Here is a 12,369-nt window from a genome sequence, read left to right as displayed (position 1 = left end):
TTCTTACTTAAATCATTGTTTTTCAATATTGAACATCATATCTTCCCTTTGTTGTAGAATATTAAAAGAGAACATAATTTTTCATTCTCAATGGTTGTAACTATAGAACCAGGTAAAGAGATTGGATTTTACTGTATGATATATGTTTTGCTGATTATCAGTCATTAATGATGTTACAATGTTACTATCACTGACTATAAATATCCATGGTTTAGTGTATGTTAATAATATTTTCCTACACATATTTGAAGGTTTTAAAGGAAAAAGTAGGTAGAGTCTGTGTTGATATACATAAAAGTATTGGTAAAGCTACTACAAAGTACTGGGATGAAATGAGAAGACACTATTATGCCACACCAAGTAGTTACATGGAATTCATCAAACTATATTCCAAAATGTTGAAAGAAAATAAACAATCCTTCATCAACAATAAGTAAGTTTATTTCCCTCTGATATGTTGCAGTACTCATCCCATAAACAGTACAAAAAGGTTCTACATCTGACAGCCCAGGCAAACTTCATTTGATTCTGTATGATAATTACTAAGGTTTTCAAAATGTTCTGTGTTTTTCAGGCCTATATATTTTAATTGTAAAAAAAATTAAATTAGTTACTTATCCTACAATCATACATGATAGAATGTGAAATAGGCTGTTTACTGGTCTACAATTGATCAAGGTACGAAATTAATGTCTATATTTTTACATTAAAAGCATATGCAATACTTGAATTAAAAATTAATAAAAAAAAAATTGATTTTTAATTTTGATTGTAATGCATTCCACAAAAATAATTAACTTGACTTATTTAAGGATACAAATAATTGCTCATATTATTTCTTATTGTAATTAGAGAAAGACTTGAAAATGGATTAGCAAAACTTTCTGAAGCCAATGAATTAGTCGGCACATATCAGGAGAAACTGAAAACCTTAGGACCACAGATAGAAGAAAAGCAAAGGGTATGACATGTAATAATAATGAATGTTTTAAGACCCACAAAGGATATATTTTATGACCACTTGGAGGAGAGCATGTGATCATTTCTAGGGATGAACATGGATATCATATGTAAAAATTTCTAGCACAGAACATGGGGGGAAAGCATGTACAAATTTATGGGATGAACTTTGGGTATAGCTTGTAGCAATTTATGGGGAGAAAATGGGGTACAGTATGTTATAATTTATGGGGAGAACACAGGATAAAGCATGTACCAATTTATTGAGAGAACATGAGGTATAGTATGCACCAATTTATGGGGAGATCATGGGGTATATAGTATGTAACAATTTTTTTGGTTGAACATGGGATATAGCATTTAACAATTTACTGGGAGAACATGAGGTATATAGTATGTAAGTAACAATTTTTTGGTAGAACATGGGATATAGCATTTAACAATTTACTGGGAGAACATGAGGTATATAGTATGTAACAATTTTATTGTATAACATGGGATATAGCTTGTAGCAATTTATTAGGAGAACATGAGGTTTAGCATGTAACAATTTATTGGGAGAACATGGGATATAGCATTTAACAATTTATGGGGAGAACATGAGATATATAGTATGTAACAATTTTTTGGTAGAACATGGGATATAGCTTGTAACAATTTATTGGGAGAACTTGGGATATAGCATTTAACAAGTTATGGGGAGAACATGAGGTATAGCATATAACAATTTCTAGTGGAGAACATTGGAAACAAGTCAGTTTCTACCAGATTCTCTAATCCAAATACTTCTCTCTGAGAGTAGGAAGGTATGAATCTCAAGGTGTATGGTACTTAATAACAACACATAGAAACAAGAAAATCATCATATGGTAGATTACTTGCTGATGCCAATGTTAATTAGTTTTTAATTACGAGTCTGTGAAATGTATAGTTGTATCTGATTTAGGATACAGAAGTTTTACTAGAACAGCTGCAGAAGGATCAGGAAGCTGTAGAACAGGTCCAGGAAATAGTCGGACAGGAAGAGGAAGTTATGAAGCGGGAGACAGAAATTGTCCATGAATATGCTGAGGTTAGTAGAAAACATTTTGTCATTTACAGTTAGTAATAAGGATGAAATGATTCATGATGTTTTCAGTGTATCACAATGTGATATGATACATTTGACTGAGGTCTCAATACGATATAATACAGGTCGGAATACAAATTTGTTTTCAAACAGTTGATGAAATTACCATGCAAGGGAAAATTCATTTATCTTTGTTAAGATCAAAATTATAGACTCTAAGAATGAAACCTGTCTTCAACAGAATTCATCACTTTTAAATCTGTTGAAAAATTTTTATTTCAAATTGAAAAAAAATATGTAGGACAACATGATGTTGTGTATCATATTGAAATATATCGTATTGTCACTCTCATACTGTGAGGTAGGTGTATTGTTACAGCCCTAGTTAGTAATGACTTATTATTGAGCTTATTATTTGTTACATTATAACAATAACTTATAACTCAGTTGGAGAACTGGAGTTGTCCTTACAAAGTTGGTTTCTCCAGTTTTGTTATTAACTTATTTTTGTTATTGAAGACTTGAAGAGATATAGTAGTGCCTGTCATTCTAAAATCCTTTCCCATGGATTTTTAAAAAAAAACTTAATAAATACTTTTTATTTTTATGGTTAAACGTCAAAGTTGCCAATTGAGACTTTATTTATATGCATTGTGTTTCCTTTACTTATACATATGAACTTTGCAGGAGTGTCAGAGAGATTTAGCTACAGTTTTACCAGCTTTAGACAAGGCTGAGGAAGCTTTGAAATCGTTAGACAAATCTGATGTTAGAGTTGTCAGGTATTATTACAATCATAAAATATCATGGAACCAGATTGATGTTTACACAGTGTACTTTACCTATGGATTCCATTGTATATTGATGTTTACACGGTGTCCCTTACCTATGGACTCCATTGTATATTGATGTATACACAGTGTACTTTACCTATGAACTCCATTGTATATTGATGTTTACACAGTGTACTTTACCTATGAACTCCATTGTATATTGATGTATACACAGTGTACTTTTCCTATGGACTCCATTGTATATTGATATATACACAGTGTACTTTACCTTTGCCTATGGACTCCATTGTATATTGATGTATACACAGTGTACTTTACCTTTACCTATGGACTCCATTGTATATTGATGTTTACACAGTGTACTTTACCTGTGGACTCCATTGTATATTGATGTTTACACAGTGTACTTTATCTGTGGACTCCATTGTATATTGATGTATACACAGTGTACTTTACCTTTGCCTTTGGACTCCATTGTATATTGATGTATACACAGTGTACTTTACCTATGGATTCCATTGTATATTGATGTTTACACATTGTACTTTTCCTATGGACTCCATTGTATATTGATGTATACACAGTGTACTCTACCTATGGACTCCATTGTATGTTGATGTTTACACAGTGTACTTTACCTATGAACTCCATTGTATATTGATGTTTACACAGTGTACTTTTCCTATGGACTCCATTGTATATTGATATATACACAGTGTACTTTACCTTTGCCTATGGACTCCATTGTATATTGATGTATACACAGTGTACTTTACCTTTACCTATGGATTCCATTGTATATTGATGTTTACACAGTGTACTTTACCTGTGGACTCCATTGTATATTAATGTTTACACAGTGTACTTTATCTGTGGACTCCATTGTATATTGGTGTATACACAGTGTACTTTACTATGGACTCCATTGTATATTGATGTATACACAGTGTACTTTACCTTTACCTATGGACTCCATTGTATATTGATGTTTACACAGTGTACTTTACCTATGGACTCCATTGTATATTGATGATACACGGTGTACTTTACCTTTACCTATGAACTCCATTGTATATTTATGTTTACACAGTGTACTTTACCTATGGACTCCATTGTATATTGATGTTTACACGGTGTACTTTACCTTTACCTATGGACTCCATTATATATTGATGTTTACACAGTGTACTTTTCTTATGGACTCCATTGTATATTGATGTATACACAGTGTACTTTACCTTTACCTATGGACTCCATTGTATATTGATGTTTACACAGTGTACTTTACCTTTGCCTATGGACTCCATTGTATATTGATGTTTACACAGTGTACTTTATCTGTGGACTCCATTGTATAATGGTGTATACACAGTGTACTTTACCTGTGGACTTCATTGTATATTGATGTATACACAGTGTACTTTACCTTTACCTATGGACTCCATTGTATATTAATGTTTACACAGTGTACTTTACCTATGGACTCCATTGTATATTGATGATACACGGTGTACTTTACCTTTACCTATGAACTCCATTGTATATTGATGTTTACACAGTGTACTTTACCTTTGCCTATGGACTCCATTGTATATTGATGTTTACACAGTATACTTTACCTATAGACTCCATTGTATATTGATGTATACACAGTGTACTTTACCTTTATCTATGAACTCCATTGTATATTGATGTTTACACAGTGTACTTTACCTATAGACTCCATTGTATATTGATGTTTACACAGTGTACTTTACCTATGGACTCCATTGTATATTGATGTATACACAGTGTACTTTACCTTTACTTATGGACTCCATTGTATATTGGTGTTTACACAATGTACTTTACCTTTATTTATTGTATATTGAGCTCCTGCTCTTTTTTAAAGTCTTTATTTTTCATTACAAAATCAAAGCAACCTTTCATAGGAATATAATGAAATTTTGTGCGCAGATTCAACTTGATATGTTGTATCCTTTCTTATTTCTTTTTAATCAGATGGTTTTAACTTTCTGTTGGCCTGTACTTTTTGTGTTTTGTTATTTCTTTTGCTTAAAGTCTGGCATCCCTACATGGGAATAATTCATTTTAGTTTCAAACTGCACACTTTCTTAATATAATAGTTCAACATACTAAAATTTTCTGTTACATAAAATTTTTGCATGAATTTTTGTCATATTTTTTAAATAAAATGTATTAATACTGTACTTGAAGAATATGCAATAAGCAATTAATGTTCTAAGATTTCAATATATTTTAGAACTTACTCAAATCCACCAGACCTGGTAAAGAGTGTGTTGAGAGCAGTGTGTGTATTGTTCCAGAAGAAAGATGACTGGACCAATGCCAAACAAATGGTCAAGGAGCCAGATTTTTTGAAAAATCTCCTGACACTAGACAAAGATCAGCTCCCTGGCAGAGTAAATATCTACAGATACATCTTTCTAACTTGATGAAATGTTATGGTATTTTCAGAAATTTTAATTGTTTCATGATTTACTAAAAGCTGTCTATTAATAATATAAATGTTAAATGTGCATTTCTATAATTGACTTTACTCAGAATGCACATCCAAGTCAGATTTATCTTGTTTATGATTAATGCTGTTCATTGACATTATGTCTCTGTCTGGCCTCATTTTTAGTGAGGTTTACTGCTTGATTTGATTTTTATAGGTTTTTAACAAACTGAAGAGGTACTCCAAGCTGCCAGATTTTAACCCTACTACTGTAGGTCAGAATTCAGGACCTTGTGAATCTATATGTCTATGGGTCCTTGCTCTGGAACATTACTATGAAGTCAACAAGGTTAGTGTATACCAAGAGAAATAATGATATAGTTCTTCCTTCTTAATACAGGTCACTTGTTAGTAACAGTAAGTCCTATTAACAGAAGTATATTATGAGGGTTGGTAAAATTTTATTGGTTCATGAACTAACTTGTGTACAACTTAGGGTGTATATTCCCTAGAAATGAAATTAAAATCAAATTCAACTAAATATAAAAAAAACCCAGAAAATTGATACTAAAAACAATAGTTTACCAAAGTACAATAAATTTATGAAGTCATTGTCTTTTTAAATATTGAAACAAAATTCTCTTATCTAATCAGATGGTGAAACCAAAACAGAAGAGAGTGGAGGAAGCAAGAGAGGCCCTAAAATTAGCTCAACAGAGCTTAGCACAGAAGCAGGCTAGTTTGCAAAAGGTTGGTGAAAGACAAATTAAGATAATGTTGATAAAAATTAACTTTGGTTTATTTCTGAGAGAATTATCTGAAGCTGAGGAATTAAGTTACATGTTCTTTTTAAAACAATCAAGACAAAATATGACAAAGATATGCTGAAAAATGTTTACTTATGAAAAAATATTTGCTACATATAGCAGGCTCTTACATACTTTGCTGGTTTTCATACTTCAATATCAAATTGCTTCTACAATATGAAATACTATTATCTGTAAATGTAACTCAACCTATCCAAAAATAGACTACTGTAGCAGTTTGACGGGGCAAATCCTTAAAAAAACACTAAAACGTGACACATCAATATACACTGTAATTTGATATTATAGATTCAGCAACACTTAAACATGTTACAAGATCGATATACAGAGAGTGTGAATCAAAGAGAGTCATTGAAACAAGAGAAGATAACTACAGGACTCAGATTAAAGAGAGCAGCTGTACTTATTGATGCTTTAGCCAATGAAAAGGTAATCTAATCAATCCCTGTTAAACATATCCTAATGATCATACATTCCCAGCTTGAAGGCATTAGAATACAAAATAAGTTTACTCTTCTTTGGTAGCAAGTGTTCATTTTGAAGAGAAATTTTGATAGAACAAATGATGTCTTTCTTTATTATTGGTCCTTTGTAGGTTCGATGGCAGGAAGCTGTAAAGACTTTAGAACAAAAGTTACTAGGACTTGTTGGTGACACATTAGTAGCAGCAACATCTGTAGCTTATATTGGTCCTTTCACTGCAAAATACAGGAAGGATTTAGTGTTGAATTGGGTGGATATGTGTAAAGAGGCTCACATACCAATCTCTGATCAATTTGATCTAGTCAAGAACACTGTTGATGCTCATCAGGTAGGTTATCTAACTTTGTTACCCCTTGAGGTAGCAACAGGAATATTGTAAAGCTACTGTCTGTCTGTCTGTCTGTCAACTCCTTAACATCACATTGTTACTTTAGAATCATCCTTTGGTGGATTTCGCTTATGATTGTAGACACCTTTTGGATGATTACGGTAAGTCCTGTCCAGTAAAAAGTACTTTGATCTAATATTGCAATGATCCAGACCAAATGTCTTAAATTGTTTTTGGTGCTTTTAGTACAACTTCAGTGTACAAACAAATAAGGTCTAGTTTGTTCTAGTAAGAATAGAAAATTTATCAGCCTTAATGCCCAGTAAAAATGTATAGTTTCCCATAGACTGATATATTTAGTAAAAATATGTGTTTTCTGTATATGTAAGATAGGCTGAACCTCAATCATCCAGAACATGTAAGAGGGATGCTATCATGATGCAAGTTTTGTTGTCTGATAAAACTAAATCTGTTTTTTAATGTCTTAGTTAAACTTGATTTATGTTTGTGCACAGGTATTAAAGTGGCAGAATGAAGGATTGCCTCATGACAGTCATTCTACAGAGAATGCTTTGATAGTTAAGAAGGCACAGAAATTCCCATTATTCATTGATCCTCAGGGACAAGCTTTCAAGTGAGTTACATATATGTCTGATGATAGTTTAGATTCCTTCATTAGAAATGTTTTTGGTGGAGATTTGAATCTACATTTTTCGGATCACAAGCATTACTGTAACAACACGTTTTACAGAAATTTTATATCTACAGTTTTATATTTGTCCCAAAACTGGTATCACATATTTTTTTTGTTATGATTGCAGATATTGTGGTATTTTTTTATGTTAGAGTTTATTTTCATGAGTCACAAATCAAGAGTGTTTTTGGTTTGACATCAGTGTCTTTTTGTAATGAAATTATAGCCCTTGGACTTAGTACATTTCATGACACTTTTCTGAACCAGTTTTTGGTGATAGGTCATTCTCTTATAGTCTTGTTTATAACTTGTAGTTATATAAAGGAAATGGAAGGAGCTGGGTTAAAGATCGTAGCTGCATCTGATCCTAACTATATGAGAACTTTGGAGAGTGTCATCCGTGTAGGAGAAGCTATGCTCCTGAAGGTAAGGGGTAAAGATTGGGTTTTTTAATATGATTCCTTTTAATTCTACAGAATGACTGTTGGTAATATTTGTGACATACAGACACACCATTCAAATGTTTTCAAGTTTAGGGACAATAAAATTGAAGTTTAAAAGTTTCCAAATTTTTTTTCACTGCAGGTCCATGTTGTATTTTATTGTAAGAAATTGCTAACTTCTGAAGAAATTTTGTTAGTTTTTGGAATTTTTCATTTGCTTTCAGAAGGTTTTGTTGATTTATTGACATTAAAAAATGCTGTGTTTGCTTTAAAAGCATTCAGAGTATGAGGTTGTCGGCAAGTCAGTTTTCTGCACTTTTTTTACTTGATTTATAGTTGAGTTATGGCCCTTAAACTTTATGCAATAACTCAGTTTTCTGCTCTTGCAGATATACTATTGATATTTGGTACATAGCTTTGCCATGACAAGTTACAAAAGGAAGTCGAATTTTTTTCCAGTCTGTTGATATTTTACTGAGTTATGCCCCTTTGAATTCAAAAATTAAAGCAAAAACTCAGTTTTCTGCACTTTTATTTCCTCACTGTTGACATTTGGTACATGATACATTTGATATTTTGTACATTGTTTACCTTGACAAGTTACAGATAAATATCAAAATTTGCTCTAGTCTGTTAATTGTTTGCTGAGTTATGTCCCTTGGACTTAGAAAATGAATGCAGACTCAGTTTTCTGAACTTATCTTGTAAACAGATTATGCAAAAAATTTGCACTCTGTTCTCTTCAACTGAAATTTCTTCTGGTAGGGACTTGAATGCTTGTTTATTTAGAGTCAAAACATGAAGTAAATATTATGTAGTCTTCCAAGTAAAAGAAAAAGGCACTTATTTAACAGAGCTAGTTCCTAATTTTAATTGATGAAACATCTGTGATGTAGCCTTCTGCTTGTATATTGGAAAGGTTCTTAGTATTACAACAGAAAACTCTTCTGAATCTCTGTTTTACTGATGATATTTGAAAAGCATATATGATAGGATCTAGTAAGCTGTTGAGGAAAGCTATACTGGCTGTATAGGATAGGATTTCTCCTTTCTCTGAGTTGCTTTTGTCCTTGAATACGCCTTCAGCCACAAGTGACACATATATTCCTATAAAAAAAACAAGAAAATAGTGGAAACAGTGCAGCATGATGATACAGGTTACATTTAGATTCAGTTCCAATCTAGGACTACTCTCTTTTTTGTATTGCATTTTAGAATACTTTAAACTTGTATGAAGAATATAAATGTCAGTAGTTACATGCTGAGCTTTACTACTCTATAGCATTTTATTTACTGTCACCAGTGGCATGTGAAATTTAGCCCTGGAAAGTTTATAAGTTAATTTATATTGGACAAGCAGCATTTCAATGAATCTTACAAAAAACAATTGAATGATAGTTTACTCTGCAATTTATATAAATGTAAGTTCATTTGAACCAAAGGTCCATTTGAGCTCATTCCATCTTTTTGTGTCTGTTGTTGTTTGAAACATTTAACAAAGTTCTCCTCTTTAATCATAATCTGATGAATAGTTCGAATAGTTAGTTTCTGTACATCACATGTTAAAATAAGTTGCCATTGCAAACTCATATCCTTAAGATTCTCTGTACTGATGACAAATAAAGATAGTTTACATATGATTCAAAGAAATAACAATTATTGTCTGAATATAGCTGAAATATTGCTGCTCGGACATTAAATCCCAACAAACAAACAAATATCTTGGCGGAATTTGAAGATGTTCTAAATTGTGTCTGCATAATTTTGAACATTTTTTTTTATTTCATACTTGAAAGTTTGAGGTCAGATTAATTAAGAAATGTGCATAGAAATTGGCATTAAAAAACCTGCACAAACTTGGTAACATGACATTTAAGCGGAAGTAACTTTTATGAATAGTATTATAAAAACTGATATATAAATAAAAACATTGAAACAAAAATTCTGGATAAGTAGAATTGTCAAGGGATGGTATTGGTTCTAGAGTAAAATTGTCAGGAGATGGAGTCCTTCTTCATTTCAAGTCAGAAATTGTCAGGAGATAGAGTCCTCCTTCATTTCAAGTCAGATATTGTCAGGAGATAGAGTCCTCCTTCATTTCAAGTCAGAAATTGTCAGGAGATAGAGTCCTCCTTCATTTCAAGTCAGAAATTGTCAGGGGATAGAGTCCTCCTACATTTCAAGTCAGAAATTGTTCTCTAGTAGAATTGCCAAAATCCAATTAGACCTACTGTTTACACCATTGCTTCTTTACTTTGTTGTTAAATGGTTGTAATAATTCACTGATTACTGTGTCGAATACAATTGTCAGTCCTCAATAATGATGTGTCTGACATTAAATCTCAGATCATACAGGCATTTAATGTACAGGGTTTTTTCAACTCTGTGTTGCATTTGTATCCCTGTCAGGAACATCTCGCATCTCTGATCTATACTCATATCTTGAGAACATGCACCCAGAAAATTAGTGTTGTTTTCTAAGACTGGAAATTGCAGCAGGTCCCCCCCGTCTTTGTCAGTATTCTATTTTTTTCTGCTATGATGTAAAGTTTATTTTATTATGGAGTGAAGTTAAATTATAATCACTGTTTTTCATTACCATATAATTAGAGAGATTCAAATGATAAATTGGTTAAAACAATGATACAAGGTTAAAATTTACCTGTTGGCAGCCAAAGTATAACATAGGTTCCAACAATTATACTAATTGTCTTGGTGAATTTCCATGATAGTTTGTTATTTTTGTTGATATTCTGATGGTTTATAACTTGCTGTTGTATAGCTATCTGTTTAGAGTGTTTGTGTGCTACTCTGAATATTAGGCCATATAATATTAACATTAATATGGCTGGAGTCAGAAACAAAACTACAACAAGTCTTAAATAATCTTTGTGGAAAGTTCCAAAGAATGAACATAAGATTTCATCTCCATCTGTTTCTTCTGTAGTGTTTTTCCATCCAAAGGTTGGAACTAAACCCACTAGTACTGCAAACATCCACATTGATATACATGTGGCTAAGTAGGACGATCTTTTACAGAATGTGTTGTACTGTAGAGGGCAAGTGATCTTTATATATCTGTCTACTGTCAGTAATAAAAGGTGATATCCAGAACATAAAGCTACTGTAAGGAGCATACCAAAACGAAATTTACATTCTAGAACATTCTGAAAGTTAATCAACTGGTACACTGATGTGTGAAGTACCAATAACCCTGTTGTGAAATCTGACATCGCTAAACTAACTAAGAAAACTTCACTTTGTTCTCTTTTAAGTCTAAATGTATCTATTACAAGAAAATTAAGAAATAGAATTGTCAATCCAATGATAATTATTATTAAAGTTATAATTAAGTACTGAATTGTTACTCCATATCCATTGAGAGCATAGTAGAGAATTAGTCCTGTATCCTCTGTGGAATTCATCTTCTGTTATCTACGATCCATTGACCAAAAAATCCTGATTAGTGAATCAAAGATTCAATTCTACATCCGTTAAGACATATTAATCAGGTCTGCTTTGTTTACATGAATGCCATGTTTTTAGAAAAAAACCTTGATCCTTCATCTGTGTCTGTTTCTGGTTTTTTGATGTAGCTGGATATTATACTGTTACCAATAGGACATTAGTATGAATGACATGATGTACCATTATTGTAATGAAAGAACACACAAAATAGTGATTTAAAGAAATTTATAATGACAATCATTTATAGTTGAGCCCTACTTTCCATTAAACTTTCATTATTGATTCTTCGGTCTTATTGCCAATAACATTTATTGTTTCTCTAGTATCCAATATGCTTGATATTCATTAAATTTTAATTTTCTTTGAAGAAATTCTTATTGGACAAAGTCATTGCTTTTATATGCTCTAGTTATATAGAAATGTGTATGTTTAAGCGATATTGTATTTATGATCTTTGTAAATAACCTTTTGAGGTTTGTAGACATATTGGTCTTTAGTATCGCATTAATATTCCCATAGACTTCTATAGTGAAGTGCATATTTATAGGATTTAAAGAAAAAATATGTCAATAGATTCAATAAAACTTTCACTTACGTAGCATTTCAAAGGACATGTGAAAAAATAATTTCAAGAAAAAAAAGTAGGGTGAGTCCATGAAGATCAGACAGAAAAGTAGTCTTGAACTATGAATAGCTATTTTCTCTATTTTCATTTTCGTTCTGCACTCATCAAACCAACCTTTTCAGTGAAACTTTTTATGTTATAATGTTAGATTTTCTTAACAAAAAGTTTGTCATCTTATAGTGTTATGTTTGCTGTATTTCATAAGTCGTTTTCATAA

At 31.8% G+C, this 12,369-nt stretch overlaps 2 protein-coding genes across 2 annotated transcripts in view; one reads left to right on the top strand and one right to left on the bottom strand.

Moving 5' to 3' along the window:
• Positions 1-12,369, top strand: part of LOC148623632 (dynein axonemal heavy chain 6-like) — a 115,513-nt gene that overhangs the window by 77,987 nt on the left and 25,157 nt on the right. Inside the window, exons 58-68 of the mRNA XM_088565584.1 lie at positions 252-433; positions 853-961; positions 1,907-2,032; positions 2,717-2,811; positions 5,087-5,246; positions 5,502-5,633; positions 5,939-6,034; positions 6,400-6,540; positions 6,707-6,922; positions 7,438-7,556; positions 7,931-8,042. Coding sequence (XP_088421710.1) covers positions 252-433; positions 853-961; positions 1,907-2,032; positions 2,717-2,811; positions 5,087-5,246; positions 5,502-5,633; positions 5,939-6,034; positions 6,400-6,540; positions 6,707-6,922; positions 7,438-7,556; positions 7,931-8,042 — 1,488 coding nt within the window. The remainder of the gene's footprint in view (positions 1-251; positions 434-852; positions 962-1,906; positions 2,033-2,716; positions 2,812-5,086; positions 5,247-5,501; positions 5,634-5,938; positions 6,035-6,399; positions 6,541-6,706; positions 6,923-7,437; positions 7,557-7,930; positions 8,043-12,369) is intronic.
• On the bottom strand, positions 8,584-12,260 carry LOC148623633 (adenosine receptor A2b-like). The gene is made up of 2 exons (XM_088571144.1): positions 10,722-12,260; positions 8,584-9,166 (listed from the first exon to the last, which is right to left on the bottom strand). Exons 1-2 carry the CDS (start codon positions 11,482-11,484, stop codon positions 8,916-8,918), a joined length of 1,014 nt encoding a protein of 337 aa, XP_088427270.1. The 5' UTR covers positions 11,485-12,260; the 3' UTR covers positions 8,584-8,915.

This window comes from Perna viridis, chromosome 2, assembly GCF_037379345.1.
Source record: "Perna viridis isolate PV_CMFRI_1.1 ecotype Kerala chromosome 2, ASM3737934v1, whole genome shotgun sequence".
NCBI classification, from domain to species: domain Eukaryota; kingdom Metazoa; phylum Mollusca; class Bivalvia; order Mytilida; family Mytilidae; genus Perna; species Perna viridis.
The sequence above is the reverse complement of the archived record's forward strand: the minus strand, read 5'-3'. Positions and strand labels throughout refer to the sequence as shown.